Source organism: Sprattus sprattus, assembly GCF_963457725.1.
Source record: "Sprattus sprattus genome assembly, chromosome: 4".
NCBI lineage: Eukaryota > Metazoa > Chordata > Actinopteri > Clupeiformes > Clupeidae > Sprattus > Sprattus sprattus.
Genome location: NC_137923.1, coordinates 43758317 through 43782073, shown reverse-complemented (window position 1 = coordinate 43782073; position 23757 = coordinate 43758317). Strand labels below are relative to the sequence as shown.

Below are 23757 nucleotides of genomic sequence, written 5' to 3'. Positions count from 1 at the left end.
AGTGTTCTCGAGTAATTTCGGCAGTTTTAAGGGAGGTAGGCAATGGAAAGGTCATGCCAACGAAGAAAGTTTCTGTACATTGTCCTCTAATGCAGAATAACCTGGCCATTTCCCTTGCACTGTGTCACTCTCATTGCTACAATTCCTAGAAAAAGATCTTACTGCTGCGCTGTGGGTGATTTGGCCCAAACGCCACATGCCTCTCAGAGTGGGGGGCTATGGGCAACACTAGGCCCCACAGCTTAGCTCCATGGCTGTCATTGTCTTCCACTGCTCTCCTCCTTGACCTCCCTCCCAGGACAACAAAGCCCCGCGTCTTCTGAGCACAAGGGCACGAACAGTGTGACCTGCCCACTCCCTGCATTCCTGCTGGCTATCACTGTGCTGCCAGTGGGCGCGCACTAGAGGAGACTGCAGGGCCTGACAGACCAGCCTCTGTGGGTGCAACACGATGAACAAAAAAAGCCCAAGGCCCGGATTCCAGCACCGCGCTTCAGAATGGACCGCAGTTGTTGTGGATCGCCCATGCTGCCACACGGAATGGCGCACGTAATTAATGCATCCGCTCAGACAAACATATGCAAAGAGCAAAGCAAGACTGGATGAAATGACCATGCCCTTGTGGAGACATTGAGTTTAGTCAATGTAAAGTGGAAGACTTTTGAGTAATCATTCTGTTCTCTTGTGGTTAACCTTTGATTCACAAAGAGTCTTGGTTTCCTCTGAACTGTTGCATTGGCCCTCTCCAGTATTTAAAGATGTCCTTTACATTTCCTGCAACACTGGAGGCCTTCCTTATTTCTAATGTAATTTTTCAGTTTTACCTGAATTGCCCCTGAAGCTCACCAGTAAGGACATTGTGTTTCACATCATACAGTTTAAATGAAATTGGCATCACAGTCCTGCAAAGAGAAGTAGACGGGAAGACGAATGCTGAAATCCATGAAACAAAATGTTTACATTATTTAAAAAGAAGGCTTGTTTTTGAAGTCCATCCCTTTCACTATGCCTATTCTTAACAAACCTTATACAAATTTCTAACATTTTCATTTCTAATTTCATAATGCCAATAGAGATTCATTTACTCAAGGACTTTCTTGATGGCAAAATGGTTTCTCCTTCTTAAATGAGTATTCTTCATTTCAGCAATGTACATAAAACAATCCTTTAATGTATATTAGGATAAGTAATTTGTGGCCCTGGGCTTTGTTTTTGCCAAATGGAAACCATCTTTTTTAAGGGGAACACCGTTAACATTCTAACAACAGGCCAAAATAACCACACTACAAAAGCCAACTGTTTTAAAACACATTGGTATGCTAAGCTATTAGGCTTTTATCGCACAATGTAATACACTACAGTGGCCACTTTGTTCTCTGTTCCCAATGGTCCCCTTTCAAAAAGCCATAACATTCATTTTTAAACATCACAGTTTTCTTTCATTGGCGCAACATATCATTCTATTTGAGGATATTGCCACACAAAACTATTTTAGTAAGATAACTAATAATTGATTTAATAGTTCTTCCGCAATTCCAAATAAATATCAATTAAATAGGTTGTGACCTTGAAAGACCTCAGCCATTGTAATTTTGGACAGCCCCAGAACAGATCTCTCTATATTCAATACATCCAATAGAACTACTGTATAGGTCAGTATATTCCTTTGTATACAAAGCGACTTAATTTATAGCATGAAACATACACAAGTAATATCGAAATGTATTTTATTTGTGTAATAGGTAGATATCATCCGCTAACAATGGCTCTTTTGTGTCTGGGGCTGTTTTGCATTGTGGCCAGGTTCTTGCTCATAGACAGGCCTTGTTTATTTGAAGCAGATGCGGACCCCCGGACAATGGCTTCCCCTCAACGAACAGCAGTGACAGACTCGAGAGGTCACAGGCACGGAGGGTCCAAAGACTGCTTGGCACAACAGGGCCACACCCACCACTGATGTCGCCTGTGGACCCACCTCATCTCCCATGGTGCATTGCCACTAGGGTGTGGGGCATATTTTTTAAAGACCACCTCTCTGCCCTGGGTGAGTTGAAGACAGACGACTGTGAGGATTTTCAGCTGGATTGTTGTGGTGTGGAAGGACTCAGGGCTCCAAGTAACTCCAGCTGTTAACAGACCTGTACAAAAAACAGAGAACCGTCAACATGGCCACTGCAAGCACATCAGGACAGAGTGCCTTTGGGAGGAGGAAGAAGGCCCCTGGGCTCCTGGACCAGATTGGCACATTCTTTGGAATAGACAAGAAGAAAAGAGGCAAGGTGAGTCTCAAGGGATCCTGGTTAAGTAGAGAAGATGCTTGCAATATAATACCAATGCATTAACTTGGTTTCATGTCTTGGTGAAGAAAAAAAGTATTTATTATTATGAGAACATATCTGAGGAGACCACATTTGCACTCATTTTTGTTTTAAATTGGCTGAACTGAACACATTTCAAGTTAGGTTCTTCAAAAACAGGCCTGATGCTAACTAAAAAAGAATAATTACTGCCTTGAACATGCAGAAGACGAACAGTGGCACATCATATAAAACCCACCCATGCATATCTGTTTGAGACAGTAGACAGCTTAACCCTAATTGGCCTGTGTGGTCATGCAGACATGGCAGAAAAGCTATTGTACAACTGTGAGTTCATGTCGCAGTCAACATAGATGAGCTAACCTCTTTTAAACGTCATCAGCTGAATGTATCCCACCAGTGTGTCCAGTTGTGTCACTAAGTGGATGATGAAACGTGTTTTAGTGACTCAATCAAAATGTGCAGACAAGAAATGAGGACATGGTTAATATGGGACTATGGACATCTGTAGTTGTTCCAAGGTCAGGGAGAAGAGAAGCTCTGTTTGGTTATAATTAACCGAACTTACCATGTTGTATGTTATTGTTCATGTTGTGCTTACCACATGATACCTAAAAGCCATCTGTGGAAACTTAAAGGCAACCCCTAAACTTGGTTTAAGCTGAATAAGGTGCAGGCTATCTTTTGTGCTGTCAGTAAATCTGTTGGGCTGTCAAGAGTTTGGCTCTTGGAATGACTTAACACTCAACATTTTTGGTAAATGCATGATTACATTTACATTACATTTAATCGTTTAGCAGACGCTTTTATCCACACCATAATAAGTCATTGCATATCTGACATTATTTGTATGTACTTTTTGCATGTGTGCAGAAAAGTTGTTGTACACTGTGGGTGTATTATCAGGACTTTACTTGTCTGTTGAATGGACCAGTGTGTCATGTGCAAAAATGTTTTGGCATGTGGGAGGAAAGTTATGCATTACTGAGAGGACAGTGGCTACGGTCCGAAAACATGAATTATGTTTCAGAGACAGTTCAAACAATACATACTAAACTCAGTTCATCAGTTGTTTTAAGCAGTGATACAGTTTAACTGTTCTGCAATATTGATTTTAACTTGCAGTGGATTCCTCTTTCCCTTTAAAATATGTAATGCATGAGAGAGAGTCTGCCCTAAGGTGGTGATGCAGTTCACATATGCTAAACTTTTATTTCTCAATTAAAAAAATACACTGTAAATATGCGAGGAATCTTTGAACCTGTTAATAAAACCATTGCATTCATGGGTGTGGCCAAGACAAATCAGTACCTTTGCTTCCAAACAGCCCCACTGTAGATTCATAGGTTTATTTTGGGTTGTAAGAACAGAAAACAGCGCTAATGCTGTTAACGTCACTTGGAATATGATCAACTTGGAGGTCAGATCTAGCATCACTGTTGGCGCACGTCTTGCAATGGACTTGGCGTCCGTGTGGAAAATGGACTGGTGTGTCAGACATCTGAGGCCTGGGGAGGGGTCCCCTCTGTGACAAGTGTGACAACATGGGGGGGGGGGGGGGGGGGGCTCCTCTTCGGCACTTGGGCACTTGCCCAACCTGTTGTGACAGGGGTTTATGTGAGGAATGGAGAGTGATATAGATAGTGTATTGCCCCATAGTTTGTGTAATGTTCCAGAGAGTGAACTCTATTTGTGTATTTTGTCATTTCCGTAACGAAAATGACAGTCCCACTAGCTGTGCAATAAATAGAATCACAAGGAGTGGTTTGAATTTTGAAAGGTATGATCGCAGATTCTTAGGCACTTCATATAAGGTAGATGGAGTTTTAATACAAAAGGAATAAAACTGGCAACTCAATTTCACAAGGCTTCATGAAACCTCAAGTGATCCCACCTAAAGTAATGTCAATGTATAATAATATTTTTAGATATTTAAATATGCAGTGTGAGAATAACCCCTTTTTAAGGGAGAAAAGTCCTACCATATAGTCTGAGTAAACATCACACAAATAAAAAGTGTCCTTCTATTTGCAGGACATTTAGAAGTCCTCATGCTTTAAATCTGAATGCCAGAGAGACAATGCAACAGATGATCACATGGTTACTCTGTGGGTGCCGAGTTTGTCTGCATGCCATCACACATGCATCCTTCTAAAGTGGGAGTTGCCGCTTCCGAATAAGTCCATTGTGTATGGAAGAACCCCACCCATGGACCCTATATCCATCCTCCCACTCAAAGCCTTTTCCCTCTTTCCCTATAACATGACTTTCAAAGGCATGAGCACTAGGGGGCGAAATTGGTGTTAGTGGATGTTGGACTAGAACTTGATGCATAAAGATGGATTGATTTAATTACAAACTGTGTTGAAAAGCCTGGCCATAATGAGATTATGTGATACATTCTCTGTGGTGGGGCATAATGTGTCTTTAAATGACCAACCACCCTTAAACTTTCTTATGCTTTCCCAGCTTATGCTTAGAGGGAGCTGTATTATCTTTTTTCCACTTGTATTATTTTTAGAAAGAGAGATGTGCAATCGTAATGTAGACCAAAAATGATTGTTTCTGGGCATGACTTACCTTTCAAGGACCTAGAGTACATTGCATCAACAAGTAGTGTTCCTGAAATACTTACTGTGTAACTGTGATGGCAAGTGTTGCATTTAATGTGCATGTCTTATAGAAACATTAAGTGAGATTAGCATGCCTTTTAGGAACCTGTAAGTCAGACAGGCTTGTCTTTTAGGGATCTTAAGTGATACTATTTTGTTTTTAAGGGGTCCTTCAAGTCATCCTCACCCCAGAGGCCTCAGCACTCTTCGTCTCGTCGCCGTGGAGATGAAAACGCTGTGGTTCACTTCTTCAGGAGCTTTGTGAGTAAACCCATGTCATATCTGTAAAAACAATGACATGATTTCTGTGCTTACTGATGCTGCTGAAATTCATCGAAACATGCATTTTATATAATGAGTGAGTGATATTTCATGTAATGGTTCAGAATCAGCGGACATTTGCTAAAGCATATTCAGTTACTTTATTAGCACTTTATTCTTGCTGTTAAGAAACTGCAATCACTAGCTCGACATCACTATAGATGATTTAAAAGTTATAATTATTTTATAATTTTTCCCCTGCTGGGGACAGATGATAAGTCAGTGAGTAAAGGTTGTTATGAGGTAGATAGATGGTATTTGACGTTTTTTTTCTTCTTCTCTTTTTTTTAGGTATCTTCATCTTCCCCCCGTCCAAAGTCAAGGGTAAGTTATGTAACCCTTACAAATATTTTCAAATATATATTCATCTTCTGTTGACATTTAAGAGGAACTGGCGTGCAAATTATATTATAACATCATAGATTTGTGGTGTGGTGGACTTGAAAGGTGTGGTTTGCAGGTTGCTTGTTTCTCTACACTTACAATTCACTACACTTAGAGTGATGCCAGTTGAGATGATTTTTAATATACAGATGTCTGTATTTCATTTATCTTGTTGCTCTGAGTCTTTTACATTTAAAAAAGAAATTGTGAACAAATGCAAGACAAAAATGTTAGAATAAACAAGCATAGAATGCCCCAAAACACTGGTGAACGTGGTGCATTTTCTTTCTGAAGAATTGAATCTGAAACATTTCCAGGAATAAGCACGGACTGCATAAAATGAACACTCACATTGTGATACACTCTTTGATTATAACACAAGCGTTTTAGGGGTCAGCCTAGAAAGAACATTACTTTCCTATCTGATCATTGCTTTTTACACCACAATGATGGTGTGAACAGTATGCCTGGTCTGGCCTGGCACTACCACACCAACTCAGAATGGAGGCTGGCAGTGCCAGGCTAGTGGACAGAAGGGAAAAGTTAGGATATTTGAAACAGATTTGTGAGTCTGACAAAAAAAAAAAACTCTCCAGGCTGGCACACAGAAAAATTTAATTGTTTTATAATTGTAGAACCAAGGTGGCAGAAGGCACAGTAAGTAACTGGCATGTAATCTTCTCTAAGACATACAACAGTGCAATCCTGCAAGCTTGTTTGTTAAGCTTAATGGAGGTTTCCGGGTACATCAACTCATAGTTGCGTTGTGTAGCAGGGCTCAAATCCTTCACTGCTCAGTTCTTCATCCCTGAGGTGACCACTGTTGTAACTCTTAATGCTCTTTTCATCTCTTTCATCCTCAGTGGAGAGAGCTCCTGGGTTTGGTATGTCAAATGTGATATGGACTAAAAAAAAAGCTCATTCCATTTACAGCACTGAGTGTGACCGGTTTCTGACAAGACCCCCTCAACCTCCTTGTCTTGTCTCTAATGGTGTTGTCTTATCCTTTAATGACCTGTTGCTTCCCTTCCTCTCTGATTCACTGCTTGTGTGCCAACTCCTTCTGTTTTTCTCTTGGTATACTCAATTAGACCAGGAAGATGGTTTCATGATTTCCATGTAATCAAATACATGCTAGGAAAGCAGTATTCTGATATAAGTGTCAGTATACATGTTTAAGAAAACAAGAGAAAGTCTCAGGCTTCATCTTATGCAACATGAGCATGAAATATGGGAGTATTTGTATTTGTAACTGTTTTTCCAAAGAGTATGAAATACATATTAATGTTAAATAGATACATTTAAAAATAAAAAGTAAGCTATTGTCAAAAATATTATCCTTGTTATAGGTATCATGTCAGAATAAGCATGATAGAGTATTTTGGAAAATATCACCAGAATCAGTCTTTTCCTTAGCTACAAAACACATGAAATCTAGAAGGCAGATATCCCTTTGAACTTCATTGCTCTGTTGTCACAGCCAGCTAAGAAAGTGGCCCCTGGAATTGAAGCCCTGATACTATGAAACCAGAAAAGTTGTCTGTCTTTTTCTCTGACACGATGATCCAGAGCGAGTGTGTACTTCTGGATGACTTTGACACAGCTGGACTTTTTATGCACCGCACCCGGTAAAGCATTTTCTCTCTCAGGGTTCCTGAATCCTCTGTCCTCACTCTCTCCCTACACCCTAACAGCCTCCTTTCCTTGGTCTGTGAAACTTCATTTCAACAGTAAGACCATGCACCACAGTCATACAGAAAGTAGTCAAGGATGCTAATAAGGGGGTGGGGGGGGGGAGGACAGAATGAGAAATTCTGCAAGTTTAAATGGTCCCTGACTTATATGTTGATGTTTCAATCGGTCATTGTAAATGATCCATAATTTTAATCGATTTCAAATTAGAAACGAGAAAGAAATGACAAGTGCCTGGTGGAAATGAATTGGGAATGACTGTGTTTGTCATGGGTGTGGTGTGCGGGTACTGTTGAAATGTGGAGTCCTAAATGCTGACTGATTCACCAGTGTCTCTCTGTCCTAATCTCCAACATCTTCCTGTACCTGAGCTGAACTACCCATGTGCACCATACAAACTTGGTCTTTTTTACCTGCATGGATTAATGGCCCTGTTTCTCTTTCTCTGTCCTCCCTTTGATCACAATAATGTGACGGATCCCAATACAGTATTGGTTGGCATCTGTCAATACTGTCATTTCATTTTCATAGCAAACAGTAACACATTGGCAAAAAAAGACTTCTGCCACTCAGATATCAAATTGTTTTGGGTTAGAATAAATGTATTAAAATGTTTGAAATTATTTCTATTGCTAGTTGAATACATGAAAACTATTATAACCGTTTTGAACATACTACTGATTATTATGGTAGAAAGCAATTCCTTTCTTGAGCTTTGTTCAGTTTTCTTCTTAGGTCAAACTCTTGGGTATGGTTTATGTCTGCTAGTCTACATGCTATCACATGTAATTACAACACAAACCTCCACAACCCAAAAAGATGATCCCTATTTGTAGTGCAAAAAACCCCACAAAAGTATTTGAGCTTTCTTCTGTTTTGAAAGCAGAGCCTATTCTTGACACACATAACACACATAACGCCATGTATTTATGCACACACCCACCCAAACAGTTTGGGTTCTGATGAGGGGCTATTTCTTCAGGGGGACGCTAAGTCCTCGACGTCGCCTACGAGCCTACGATCACCCCGCAGAAGACGCAGAGACGAGGCCAACACACTCTCCAGAATCTTCAACCTGGTGAGACTTTCAGGCCGCCATGTCTTGGGACCCCTAGACTGTGCCCTTGATTCACACTGCTGGCCATCTGGTATTCTGTTAATCTTGCCTGGGTGTAGCAGGGGTGATTTCCATTTACATTGTATGTCACATAACACATTCTGGGTGACATACACTGTATGTAGCACATAGGCTAGATAGTTTAGTGTAGTTTAATTTATAGAACATAAAGCTATCAGTGACACAAAAACTGCTGGCTCACTGAGCATGAGGACACGAGAAAATGATTTGCATGAATAGCATAAATGTATTCGAGGTAACTCAGTTGAACACATGTAGTTAGAAATAATTCATCCTTCACTTCAGACTCATGCCATATAATTTCAGTTTTGTAAAAAAATGAATTGACAGGGTAAAGAATGGCCACTGTCGTTCAGAAAAAAAACCTCACTATCACTCTATTACATTTTTATGTCATTTTTTATATGTATTCAAAATGCATTATTCAGTTATGAATAATTCATTTCATTAACCATTATTGAAACACAACTGATCCTTCTGCACATTCTATGACATGAAATTTCAAACAATGCCAATGCTTTGGTGGTTGCAATATCTGCCGCTTTCAATCAATGGTGCTTTCTTAACCTACTTCTACATTTTCAGGTGTTACAGTGTTCCTATGGATGTAAGCCAACTTGTACAATCAATTTCCCCCCCTAAAATTTGAATGAAGTTGTATGGAGTTAACAATCTCCAACAAATATACTAAACTTGAAGGTCTTGAAGCCAAACCCGACACTCCCATTGGCCAAATGGCAATCACAATAACTACTTTGTAAGTGTGAAAAGTAACAATATGTCAATTGTACATGTTTTCATTCCCCTCATCTCGAATTGTCTTTTCTGTTCTCTCTTTACTCTGGAGTCCAATGCTGGGAATGAGTTACACCTCAGTGCTTACGTATTTGAGTATCTTAAATGATCTGAAAGCCCCCTCACCCCCACAGTCTACATGCGAGTAAAACAGAGTATATCGTGTCACCTGCAGGGAGAGAGCCGATCCCGCTCCCCCCCTAAACGCTGGAGCACCATCTTCTGAGCCCCCAGTGAACAACAGGAACATGGACGAACGTGAGAGAGAGCGCAGAGGCCGTGATGATGACGAAGATGATGATGATGAAGAGGACAAGCAAGAAGACGGCTGTTTGACTGACTCAAGTTTTGAAGACATTAATAGACTAACAACTGCCACCACTGCTTTTGTAGAGGGACACAATCTAAGCACTTAATTTGCATGTGTGCATTACTGAGTGAAAAAGAACAAATACAGCTGTTTGCCCATGCTCAAGGTATACCTCTAGTACCACTTCATTCATTCATTATGTATAACCTTATATTTATTTAGACAAAAGGCCTTTAAGTGTGTTATTATTTAAGTGATGTTTTAAGTGTTAATGCCTTTCAGATCAAAGTTATCCTCTGTAGTAGTTCATCTTAATATTTTATTGCCAAGCTGAAAGCTCCGAAAGGCCACAGAATCATCGTATTGATCGTTCACCTCATTTTGAAGTTCAGTATGGCCACATCTGAGATACGATCACCAGACATACACAGATGCCAATGTCAGTAAATAATATATTCCCTTAAAAACTAGTTATGTGAAGTGACTGTTGATATGTGTGATTATGCCTTACTTTACAATTTTTCTCAATCTGGAGGATCTTGATTTTTTTTGTGGATGTCTCTGTGTGTCTTTGTGTGTGTGAATGTTGTCTCAAAATATACAGATTTTTTGTAAGGGCTTGTGTGAGCTAACTTAAAAAAAATAGGACACAGCACTGAGTTTCTTCGAAATGTACAATGTTGTTACTACTCTGCCAAACTGTCGACATAACAAATTGAAATGCATCATAACTGATTTTAAGTACTTCTATTATAATCCATCCTGAGTGTTCAAAATAACACTGCACGAAAAGTGCCCTTTCATTGTACTGCTGATACAAAAGCCTGCACAGTGCACTAAATGGCTACTTTAAACATTTTAAATGTACAAGTTATTCCACTGAAGGATTTCAACCAAGCCATTCAACCACCATTATGGTCAAATAGTTAAATATTTCAGCTGAATTCCATCACTTTTATTCACATACCCACTTCAGACCTTGAGTCGCTATATGTCACCTCTATGGTTTGTGGATTTGTTTTACATTGCTTAACTACTCTTTATTACTGTTTTCATTCTGAAGTAAAAATCAGTGAGTTGAATGGTGGCACCTAAGGTAAGAGAAAGGAAAAGTAACGGAAAGTTGTTGAGAGGTAAGTGAGGATGGAAGAAACAATGTTTTATGGGCGATGAATGACCGCATATATCTCTGATGTTCTCTTTGATTTTCAAGATGATATATTTATCCTTGCATTATTATTTTGTCTTGTGGCTGTTGATGTTCGGTTTTTAATTTCCATGTACCTATGCATGTGGTCTTTTTGAACGAGTTAAGAAGTGTTAAAAAGTCTAAATTGTTATATATGTAAATGTGTCAAATTTGTCATAAACATGGTGCTAGCAATGTCGCATACAAAATGCAAGATTAGATGTATCAGTGTCTTAGTGTTTCGACTTCAACCAATACCTAATGTTCTGCTTAACTTGAAATAAAGATTTGGAACACACCCTCATACATTCGCTTGTCTAGAGGTATTAAACTGTAACAATTTAAATTACAGTTAAATACTAAATTATTAAATCAAAGATATGCAGATTATGGATTTTAATAAGACAAGAAATAGGTTATCATGCCTAAGGACTCAGATACAGTGATTGACACCTAAATCCAATCAAAGAGTGTCTTCCACCAACAGAGGACACTACTGAGTCGAGAACGTGTTGATCCAGATTGACATAAGAGACCAGAGGTGACTAAATCCGGTCTGGAAATCTGCTTGCATGTTCTTTTTTGTCACATGAATTATTTTGTAAGAAATAGTGGTCATTCATTTTCTATAATTCATCACCAAAAGAATTTAGAATCAGTTCTGTTTTGTTAAGCTCTATGTTATGCCCTTTCCTTTTAATTTATAGTTGGCACGGTTTGTTCCATCCAAAGACAGAAGATGTTTTACTTGCCCCTTTAGGCCACGACATCCTGGTTATTTCAGCTCAGCTGCCTGGAATGGTACACCTGAACTGTAAATGTCAAATACAAGCTTGTGTGAATCGAAAAATTCCTAAAAGAATTGAGGTTTGTAGCTATGGGAAGACATGTTGTTTTTCTGGCCATGTCTCTCTTCAATCACAACTAAATATGTAATCGTGTAGAAATGCCCAACATGACTGTGAGAGGTCTTACAATGAAACAGAAAGTTTTGTCTCAAAGCAGTCAGGTAATATGTAGATGATATAAAAGCCAACGGTTTGAAAAGGAGATCTGAACCACACATCCAGCCCCATCTGTAGCACTGTATTGTATGAGCAAAGAGAAGGTAAAGTCATCATAGGGGTCACAAATAGCAATTATAGCAATCCAAAACAGAGTGCTCTTTGGAATATATGCCATTGTGAATGCACAGTGTTTTGAGTAGGATTGCATAACTTGCCACCTTCAAATTGTAAGCCCTGAATGGCTTAAACAGACAGGGACCTCAATGACGACACATCCAACAACACAGGCCAGCTTTTCACTGTCTCATGACAGTGCAAATCAATTAGGAGCCATTTAGACAATGCTGCAAACATGGTTTACTCCTCTCCCAGAGAGCCTAATGAAGTTTGCATCCTGTCCTAGTGCTAATTACAGGCACTGAGAGACTGCAAGATAAAAGAGGGGTCTGATTTGATGGATGATGTGCCGCTAGGGGAAATATGATTTCTACCCGTAATTGACAATGGAGGGTTGTGTTCAGCATGTGCTCTGTGATCACTACAAAATGTCAAACAGGACCTGCTTCACATGAAGCATTTTAATGATTTTCACTACTACCCAATTTTGATTAAATATTAGCCTAATTTGCATGCTGTGTAGTCTTGTTTCAAGCAATTATTTCCCATCATGTGAGAATTCTCACTGCAAGACACTGGTTCCAACTTGTTATTCCCTGCCTGTGCAGGCATACTGTGGGTAAATTAGGCTGCTTACAGTGACAGTGTAGAGTAGCATACTTCCCTCCGTGCCAATGTTTACGTTTAGGGCTATGTAGCCTATACACAGTCAATCTATCCAGAAACACTGGAAAGTCAGTAAACTACAATCTAAACAAACATCCGATCAAGCAGAATAAAGTGCCATAAAGCCATGCCTCAGATTAACCAAGCTATTACTATAAATATGTAAATTACATAGTCTACCTCAGTCTCTGCATCTAGTCTGTTTCAACGACAGAAGCATCCTAGTAATAATAATAGAGCCTACAGGCCTCCACGATATCAAAGCTTTTTAAGACAATTTAACAACATTACACTTAAGCCTATAGCATGTTATAGATAGGCTACTGTGATGATCAACATCCAAACAGCCAACACAGTCCAGAAGTTATGCTATTAGGCTACATAAATCAGCAGACAATAACAATCTTTGTTTGGTTATCTAAAGCAGTCTTCTTACTAGCAGCTTATGCTAAAAATAGATCGCTTTTCACGTCCAGAGGGAGCGAAGAGGAGAGACAGGGAGAGGGTGGAATAACAGCAACAGGCAGCTTTAAAAAAAAAAAAAAAAAAAATTGCGGCGTGAGCAGACTTTATTTATTGTTTGGTTCTGACATTTGCGCCCAATAATGGCACTTCACGAGCAATCTACTCGAGTTTAGACTCTTCTCTGTACAATCTGGAGTTCTTTGAGCAACTTCATTGAAATATCTTACAGATAATAAACGCCGACTGCACCAAGGTTACTCGGCAACGAGAGCGATTTAATTGGGCTGAGGCTACAAGACTCCTTGATTGGTAAAGCGAATGGCATCAACAGCCCACAGGCTGTTCTTCAAAACGGCTGACTGCTGGCCCGTAAGTTGGTTCACTGTGTTACGTTATTACCATTACAGACTATTTTATATGTTCATTTTGGGACTTGGTGCATAATGTCCCGTTGTTTTCTGAATGTACACTGATAGCTGTGTTTTGTCCCGTGACATAGATTAAGCCTACATTGCCTGACGACTCAAAGTTGCATCACATAGCCTAAAGTGAATATTGTTAGCTTGTTTTGGGCGCATCCGTGGTCGTCGGTCGACGTCAAGGGACGCTCAGGAAGGAGATGTCAGTCAAATGTGAATTAGCGAATGTTACCTCTGACGGGTTGATGGTTCCAAAACGGCCGAATTTTAGATATTCGAAACCAAACGGACCTTTGATTGACTCTCCAACAAATCTGGTAGAATAGCCAAATGTATGTCAGGTAGTCGGTGGATGAACTACTTTTGTCGTTAGATTATCCTAGTGATTTATTTTTCGTTTCACTTGTGAAATACAATGGGGACGCTGACATGGGTCTCCATGGGCTTACACCACCCAAGGGCCTGCATGTTTTGAGACAGACTGGGAAAGTCAACTACACAGCATTAAATACTTTGATAATGGGGAAACACTGTCAGTCACTTCCATATGGACCGCTGACCGCTTTTATTTTTTATTAACAGAGTACGAACTACTGCCAGTTAAGCTACAAGTATAGCCTACCACACAATACGCTCCTTTTGAAAGTGCCACTACTTAAAATCTCTAGAAGGCGATATCCCAACCTCATAGGTTACGACCGAAAAGTAGCCACTGGACCAAACTAACTCCATATCATAGAAGGTACCCTGTTTTCTGTCTCTGTCCGCAAGTAACTCTGAGCCGGGCATTTGAGTTGAGACTATAAAGCGTGTTTCTAACATCTTACTGACAATCCACATTCAAAGTGTTCGACTCTGCAGACGTGAGACATTAAGCCACGGTGTAGCCTACGTGGTCAGCCAACTACAGGCTGTTATATAATAACGAGAGGCTGATAACGTTAGGTCAGATACATCTCGTTTACTAAGCGGGATGAATCGTGTTAGTTGGTGATCTCTCTTGTTTTGTTTACTTTGATAGTACCCTTAATGTACTAACTATGTAGGCTACTCCTGGTTATCCAGGACAAATAGTCAGATCCATTTTGAATCGATCATTTGTAAGATTGATGTCTCGCTGGGGCATTGTGATCTATTCTTGTCTCAGGGCGGGGCTTGATCCATACTTTTTCTGTTTTGCTAAGTTTCCCTCTCTTGTGCTCCCCTGCTTGTCAGATCGCATTTGCTGATAAATCAAGGCAGCCTGTGTCCTGTTGGAGAGGGTCCAAACGAGATCGAGTAGACAGCGTTCTCGTTGGCTGGAACTAGCCCTTAACGGTTCAATCCAATAGTACCCAAAAACCTTCGCCACACAGGGCTAAAGAAGCGAACACGTCAGTAATTTGCGCGACGAGGGACGAAACAAGCAGAGATTTGAAGATTGAGAGACAGAGGGGGGTTGCATTGCAGCTGTAAGACTAAAACGAAGACCCTATTTCCCCCCCGGATACTTTACGAAGCATGACGGTAAGGCTGTTCATAGTTGTTTTGGCGAGCTCAGATTAAGCTTCATATCCTACATGATAGATTAAGCCTCAGAAAAACCAACCTGTGAAGCGGTGCTTCTAATTATATTTATGTCTCCGTGCATCTTCTCATGACATTGTTCGCATGCCGCGTTTTTGTCCAGGTAGACCACAGACCACAGTGAGTGGTGTAAGTAATTACACCGAAATCTCAGACATTGTTACTGAAGCACATATAAGGCAGCACCAAATGCAAAGCTATCTTGTTGTTTGTTGTTTATTTATTAATGATCAGTCAGTGAGTGAAATAATGAGTGGGTTTTTTAATCGGCACATCATATATGAATACAAACTTTGACGACTGTAGCTCCCAGAAAGCAATGTTATCTAACTAGTGATATATATTTATGTATATAATTCATTAAAATTAAGCTATAATTTCCATAGCCTGTGTGTCTCCACGAAGTGTCCTCTGATGATATATTTTGCTGCTGTTGCTGACTACAACATCCTTTGTGAAACTCTATTAATGTGACTGGTTTGACACTGGCTAATCTCTTTAGGAAACCATAGTGAAATAAAATACTTATCCTCAGATATGGTAATGGACACTTTTTAGCATGGGAGACTGTCCTTGGCATATAGCCAATCAAGGCAAGAGGAGCCATCACTTAGTGAATATGCTTGGATGTTTGTATAAAGCTTGCTCAGTTAAAATTCACTTCCGTCCCCACCAAGAAAGGGTATGTGAACGCTGTTGTGTGTGCATTAACAAAGCCTCAGTACACTCAGAAAATCTGACTGTGGCTAGGATAACCCTAATTTGTTTTAAACCTAGAACAAAAGCAAAACTAGCCAGTGCTGAGCAACATGATTTTAAAAACTCTTCCTCAGACAAATGCAAGCCTGTCAAAAAAAGAGAAGTAACAGGTAACTTGTTAAAACAAATGGGCACAGTGTTGAAGACAGCAGTTGTAGGCATTACAGGCAACAGCTGATAAAGAGTGTCAGTCTTTCAACAGACATTGGCTTTCTGCCTAAGCAGTTTGCCACTCAGTTTGTCACAGATTCGCCCCTTAACATCTTTCATCTTGAGTGTAGAACTGTTCCCCGTTTGGTATGTTGAGTCAAAACCAAACATTTTAACTGAATCACTTATTCCCCATCTTCCTATCTGCTAGCGCTCATAGAGTTGCACTGGTGATTAGCCTCCAACAATGGCTACAAGGGTGCCATTGTGAAGGATCAGCAGCAGATTACTGGAATTCCTTTTTTTGTTGCCACCGGCTAAATGGGCTTTCAGTCCCTTCCATCTGGACCAACACAAATCTTACATCTGCAAGTTTAATATTTTAATATCTTGGTTGGCCTCAAGCAGTTGGGTCCCACTGTTAGTTTCCCAAAGACTTATTTCCCAATCATGAGTTAAATAGGTAGTTAAAGTAAGCATGACTGATACAATGCAAATATCTGTAACAGAGGGGCTCATACTGTTCAGAAGTCATAAATAAACTATAGCGGTCTTAACCAATTGTTATTTAATTCATTGGATTGGATTAGACTAACAAACTCATAATTCACCTTTGCTACCAGTCTCAGAGAGAGGTCACTGACATTGTTGCAGTTTTAAGGTTGAGGCAAAACACAAAGGCACTAGCAGATCTGGTACTCATATTGAGCTTAAATCTACAGGTACAGATACAGTTTCTTTCTCTTTTTGGGGGGAAAAATGATTTCAAACATCTGTCTTTATCAGGACTAGATGAGTGCCTACCATTTCCAGTCTTGAATCCTTACTGACCAATTTGCAACATATTGCACAACATAATTTGTGTTTTGTTTTTTTTAATTAAAAAAAAATGCAGTTTGCGATAACCTGCCAATACTTTGACTTATGATGTCAACAGACCATCTGTTAATGTTAGAGCATGAACCACGTCTGATAAAGAATTACTTAAAAACATTTTCCTACATTTCTATTTGTAGAATAATATATTCTTAACCTGAAATAATTTTCCTTGTTTTTGTCTTCTATGGCTTGCTCAGGGATTTAATCGAGACAGAGATCACTCATTTTAAGCTTTTTCAGTTTTGTTAGGCAACTGAGACCGTGGTAGATTAACAGTAGCCTGGTGACACCAGCCTACGTATTTCCGCCTGAATTGATTTCAAGCTCATACTCAGTCTGGCCCAACCCCGTTGACAATCGTCTCCAGGACTCAAAATCCAACCGCACCAATCAGCGAACAGTAGAGCTGTGACGCAAAACTCGCATTGGAGGAAGAGACACGAAAAGCTATCGGGAAAGTTGTCTCAACTCTCGAGAACATCAGAAAATTAAAAGGAGAACAAGAGTATTGTCTTGTAAGTTTTATGATTGGAAAGGACGTCGTAGCTCTTCTCCCAACTGGCTTTGGGAAGAGTTTAATCTACCGAATGCTTACCAAACGTTGCTGATTGGTTAAGGGAACTCCAATGATTTTAAACCTCAAGCTTAGCACCCGCCCATCTCGGAAATGAAAATGAACGGGGTTAGGCCAGACTGACTGACGGAAAAAAATGGAGTCACAGGCTGGTAATGGCCAGGCTAGATTAACAGCACTAGATGAGGAAAGGTAATGTGTCAGTCATAATAGCTTCACGTTTCACTTCAGAAGTCTGCCATTATCCAGCTGCTCATACCACCAGTTGAAAGACAGTCCAAAAACTACTAGTTCACTCAGAGCTCTTATTGCTTCAGTGGTTAACTCCAGTTTAACTATAAAACATTATAATTAACAGCTAGTGATCACTGTCTTCACCTGTGTCCTGGATGCATGTCATAGTTGCTGTAACCCATTGGGACGGCTGTGTTTCACTTAGTGATTCAGTGCTAGTTCTTAACGCTCCTCTAATGTAGCTTTTAGCTGCTCAACATGTTTCCCTAAACACAGCAAACCTACTCACCAAAGACAGCCTTAAATAATGAAGCATTTAGTCATTGAAGAGTATCATGAACCTGAAGGTGGTGTGGACACTCTAATGTTATGCTGTCTAAAGAACCAGCCCCTCTCCTGAAGGTTTTAGCACTGTTTATTTTATTGATTTTAGCCAATTAAGACAGACTTATCTTGAGTGGCAGCGTTCCCTCTCAAGAACAGACGCCACGCATGCCTAGAACAATATGTCCTTGTTCTTCACCATTTTTTGCCCCTCTTATGTGTCTGACACAGACCCTTGGCTGTGTTACTAGGGGAGGTTGGTTTGGGAGGGAGGGGGGCACTCCACGTGTGGCCAACATGGGAAAGATAATCCTGCTATTAGGGTAATCTGCTCAGAATGGCAATCGATGAAGAGTGCGCCCAGTGCTCCCAGTCGGCAGAGGAATTAGGGGCAAAATTAGGGCCAAAGAAAAATGATTTAATCAGTCGGATTAAGAAGGAATAAGGGTTGAGGAAGGGATGGAAGCGAAAATGGAAGGGGTCGACCTGGCCCGACAGGGTTCGCCTTGGTAGAAGTGTTCCTGGTCGGCTGTCGGTGCAACCTGATTGGTTTGGTCAGTGAATGGTTTGATTGGTTTGGACTGTAGAGTCTGGAATCTGATTACGGATTACCGAGTGGAGTAGTTGCCCTGGCCTGTCTTCTCTCCTCACAGGATCTGTCCATTTCACACTCACTGTGCTACACAGAACATGCACAAAATAATTGTATTAAATGCAAAGTCTATACTTTCAACTGCTGTAGCCCTGTACCAGGAAATTAGATAGATGAAGGACTGTTAACATTAATGTACTCATGAACTCAATTCAATTCACTGAATTCTTAAAACAAATAAAAACCCAGATATTATATGACCAGTGATAATTGAATAATTCAGTATATAAATTAACTGCAAAATGTGCAAAGAGGTAGGGTATCAATGATGTTTCTAATATTCAATATTGAGTGTAGGCTTATATAAATAAGCAAATTATAAAATATATGTTTACACTTAAGTATAAACAACAAGAACAATAGGACTAAGAGCTAAAATCAATGAAATCCAAATTAAAAATCACTTCTTCTAAATGTGTAGAATATAAACAGATGGGGGTGAGATTATTTATGTTTTAAGCTGCTTTTTTAAAAACATGCCTACTCTGCCTGGTCCCTTTAAGATCCTCTGGTCATGTGGCTCTGAGGATGGGGTGCGCTCGAAACAAAAGGTTTTCTCCTCACATCTGTTGCTTTTTAAGACTGGTTGCATTCAATTAGCAACATACAGCTTGACAGCTCCGGGTGGTCACGAAAAGAGCAGAGGTGATTGAGTGTAACCGACCAAGATGCAATTCATCACAAAATCTCACTGAAGAGAAACTGGTGTGGATGTTATCAGATGGGGCCTTGCCATATTCAACTGTCATTATACAGCAACAGCACTGGCTGTCAATACAGGACACACGATGCAAGATGACAGTGATACTACAGTGACTTGACACATACAATACAGTGTGAGTTGTTCATGGATTACTGAACATTAACTGATATGAAGAGAACAAGCGGTGAACTGGTGGAATAAGGTGCTACTAATTAGTGGTGGAATTAAAGTAACAATTAAACATGATTGGCACTTCAGATTAATAGCAGAGAATCAAGCCTATTGGATTTTAGTGTGAAGGTAAGGAATTGGGACAAAGGTAAATGCTATGTATGAAATTCAATATATTAAATTAATAAGGTTAATTAGTGAAAAGACCTGGATAGCTGTTCATCACAGGCTTTCAAGTTAAGGTAGAGGTTATCGACACATTATCATATTATAGGAGTTTGAGGATGATTTTGCTGTATTTGACTCAACATAATGTGGTGTTAGGTCACATAAGCTTTTGCTGACTGGTCAGCAGCACTACAGATGTAGTGTTCTGTTACCCCATTTTTTGAATACATTACACGGTGATAATGCAATATTTTGAATTAACTGGGTCATATATATTGATGTCCAATAGAAAAAATCCTGAATCTCACGCAGTGTCCACATTAGCAACATCTTATCTCAGTTTAGGTTGGAGGGATAACTGGCAGGAATCCAGCAGATCACTCACCTCCATATGTATTTCAGCACGCAGTGCCAAAAGATATGGTTGAATGTTAGAGACTATATAGGTTTTTGGGGGGACATGTACTATGCAGCACATCATGCTCTGTTAATGAGACAATAGATGAGGATGAGGACATTGGAACTACAGTATGTGTTGAAATATTGGACTTCATTCATCAGCACATTTCTCTAGAACACTGAGTCTTCTGCCATCTGGACCTGCTGCTCCTCAGTAGTATCTGAGAAGCCTTGATCATTGAAAGGTGGATAAAAAGCTCACGTTGTTTCCTGCGATGCTCTTCTCTCTTTACCGTAGCCAGTGGTGTCGAAGCAAGCGGTACATTAATTCACGATTTCGCGTGATTGTGTAGGTATGCCTGTACAAGCCTGATATGGTACATATGTCTGGGTAAAAGACTGCACACTGGGAGAGAGCTCGAGAGATGGGAGGGAGAGTGAGAGTGTCAGCTGTTTTGTGCCCACACAGGCTGGTGTCTGGTGCTGTGAGCTTGGCGCTGGTCAGCTGGCACTCGGGCAGTGTGCAGAGTGGGCAGAGGAGTCTGTTTTAGCCTTGCATGGTGCTGGCAGCCGAGCCTCTCCCTCAAATCTGACATGATACATATGCCCTTCAGGCATATCCGACACAATTGGGAAGACATTGTCTGAACAAGACAGAGTGTAAAGATCAAATAAGCCCAGATGAACATTAAGATTGGGAATGATAAACATGCCACAGCACAATGTGTTTCAGAGGACATGCCAACATGATTCAGGCCCGCTGTCAGGGCAAGACAGTGATTCAGATTCTCAGATGAAACCTCTGCAAATTATGAATTTTTTGGTGCTCAATTTTCAGTCTCAATCTTCAGTAACTGATTTGGTTTCTGTCTCCACATTTCAGAGGTTGAAGTGATGCTAATATTCAGTTGACATCTAATTGTGTCTGACAGGGACTTTGTGTCAGAATTGAGAACATTCGGCTTGAGAGAGCCTACTAGAACTGATCAAATTGTGTGAAAAATCCTGCCTGCCGTGTATATTTTGCAACACAAAATGTAAAGCATTCCCTATTAGGAAATGTACTATGGGTTTTTGAGATCATCTGCACTGGCATATACAAATATTAAGGACATCTAATAGTCCAGATTTCTCTATCGCTCTACTATCCTACCAGTATCATTTTCCATTTACAGCTAAGACCTTGGCCATGAATATGTAGTGGCTGAGTAGAGGAATGGGGGTAGGGTTGCCAGTTAAATCTGATCCAGGTCAGTACTGGGCAGAGATTTTTTCGTCCTGGAGTGTGTTTTCCCGACTGTTCCTGGAACAACAGGAAGTCTTGGCTCTGATGTGATGTTTGGCTTCCTGTTTATAGACCAGCCACTGTGGTGTAACAATGGGATGTAAGGGGTGATCTGCACACAGAAAGGGACCGGCCAGTATAAAACATGCCTTTGAGGCGGATGTTTGATTTCTTTTCTTGCCATTACACACCAGTGATTTACTGAAGCCCATCAATGTGCAAGTAAAGAGGCAGACAGTAGACTTCCACTGCAATGCACAGTAATAACAGCACTATTTGTTTATAGATAGATAATGTGCATATTTAAGTAAAACATGTTTCCCTTTGGGACGAGATCTGCTATTTCCACTCAGCTTTAGCTACAAGACAAGGTTGGAATCATCCCTGACCTATCCTTGACTAAAATAAAACCCGCCTGCCTCCCTCTGCCTGTGCTGTTGGGCCCCTGGGATTTGAGGTCTGTCCAGCTGGCTGTTTGCTGCACAAATCAGTTGGATTATGGGCGACTAATCTCGTCCTGCATGAGGAAGTGAACAAATGCCTCTGTCTTTCGTTCGGAGTCCATTGATACTCTGGTGATACTAAACCAGTACTTAGGGAGGACCAGTTATCACCTCCCAGCATTGAGAATCTGAGAGAGAAGTATCAATTCTGAGGTGGAGTGGGGATCAGAGATTTGCTCATATGTTTTTAATAACGCATATTGTGTGCATGCACTATTTGTATATTTTTGCAGATGTGTAGTACATGAATAGGACAGTAATAATTTGTCTTTGAAGGTGCAAGTTTGTCTAGTTTGTCTGCTTGCCCCTTGTAAGTGACCCATGTAATGTGCTGGAGAACAGTCAAGGCATCCAAGAGACATGCTAGGAAGGGCCGAACATCTGAGAGTGAGTGAGTCAGTCTGTCACGCAGCAACAGCCATGACCGCAGTCTTAGAGGAGAAAATCGGCTGCAGGAGGCAGAATGATAAGGAGGTGGGCATGGAGGAGGAAGAATGATAAGGAGATGGGCATGGAGGTGGACAGACATGGAGGAGGCAGAATATTAAGGAGGTGGGCATGGAGTAGGCAGAATGATAAGGAGGTGGGCATGGAGGAGGCAGAATGATAAGGAGGTGGGCATGGAGATGGACAGTGCTGAATATCAGTACTCAAGGGTTTTTGTGTTTTTCCAAACTGCCAGTGCAACTTTTGTGGTCACCCCCCCTCCTAAGTGTAGCCATTATTGTAGCTGTTGTGTTGTAGTATCATTGGTTTGGCTATGCACCACAGCGTTCAGTTGGTCAAGCATGCATGTAATAAATTAGAAGTTAGACGTTCATTTTTTGCTAATTCAAGTCATTATAGATGAGTGACATGCGTTATAAGATCTGTTAAAATACATTTCCCAGATGTTAGCACACATAGATGCATGCGGTCTGTGGAGTGTGTCGATCTGCTTAGTGCTGAGACAGGAAAGCCTTAGTGTGGGTAGTTAGAATGCAGTGGCCTGGAGTGTGACTCCAGAGCCGGTGCTGGAGACAGTGATGACTTTGAACAGTTGGCTGTCCGTAGCTATCTTTTTTCTTTCTTCCTTTGTTCCTTTCTTTCTTTGAGGTAAATACCTAAGCGACTAATCTAATTTTGGAACTAGACTCCTGTAGAACGTCACGTTATGTTGCTCGGCTGTGCGTCAATCTGTCTCTTCTGACTGGCAGTTGTGGAAAGAGAGAGAGAGAGAGAGAGAGAGAGAGAGAGAGAGAGAGAGAGCGCCTGGACTGACCCTACCATGCTAATCCTATCCGTTGAGAGTGCTTTTTTTAGAGAGCAACTTAATGCAACCAGATTATGCACCCGCACCATACCCACCAAATTCGCCATGGTTTTGATGCCATCTTGCATCCAGGCAACAACAGCAGCAGGAGAAGTATGCCAGAATAAGCAAATGACAGTTGAGGAATATCAATTATGAAGGACTGTCATCAAGCCCCAGTGTTTATACACTCTGCACCCAGATGACAAAGTCAGGTTACTGGGTAGGTAGTTTATGTTTGCATGGTCTTCTTGGGTGGAACCGAGATTGTGTTCGAGTTCCAAAGCCTGCATGGAAAGGGTCTTACTCTCTCTCCCTCACTCTCTCTCTCTCTCTCTCTGTGAGATTGTATGTGTGTATGTGTAAGTGTATGCAAGAGAGAGAGAGGGAGAAAGAGAGAGCATTAGCATTAGTGTGCATTAAAGGGAGAGTGCGTGTGTTGCTCCTTATCCTGAGGACTGCACCGGTGTTATGTCACATTGCCACCAGTCACACACACACACACACACACACACTCACACACACACACACACACACACACACACACACACACACACACACACACACACACTGCAGTAGCTTGGTCATGTCTTACATAAGGCTTTCTTCTGATGGTGTTTCTTTCTCTCTTCCTTTCTTTCTTTCTCTCTCTTCCTCTCTCTCTCT

At 40.7% G+C, this 23757-nt stretch overlaps 1 protein-coding gene across 2 annotated transcripts; it reads left to right on the top strand.

Annotated features, from left to right (window-relative positions):
- Nucleotides 1-2055: 2055 nt before the first annotated feature.
- On the top strand, nt 2056-11063 carry mbpa (myelin basic protein a). Of its 2 annotated transcripts, none has more exons than XM_080836854.1 (6): nt 2056-2279; nt 5108-5191; nt 5543-5575; nt 6499-6519; nt 8310-8405; nt 9436-11063. In XM_080836854.1, exons 1-6 carry the CDS (start codon nt 2166-2168, stop codon nt 9484-9486), a joined length of 399 nt encoding a protein of 132 aa, XP_080692980.1. In that variant the 5' UTR covers nt 2056-2165; the 3' UTR covers nt 9487-11063. The 2 variants fall into 2 exon arrangements, with proteins under 2 accessions (XP_080692980.1, XP_080692979.1); XM_080836853.1 differs by having other exon boundaries at nt 5096-5191.
- The last annotated feature ends 12694 nt before the right edge of the window (nt 11064-23757 follow it).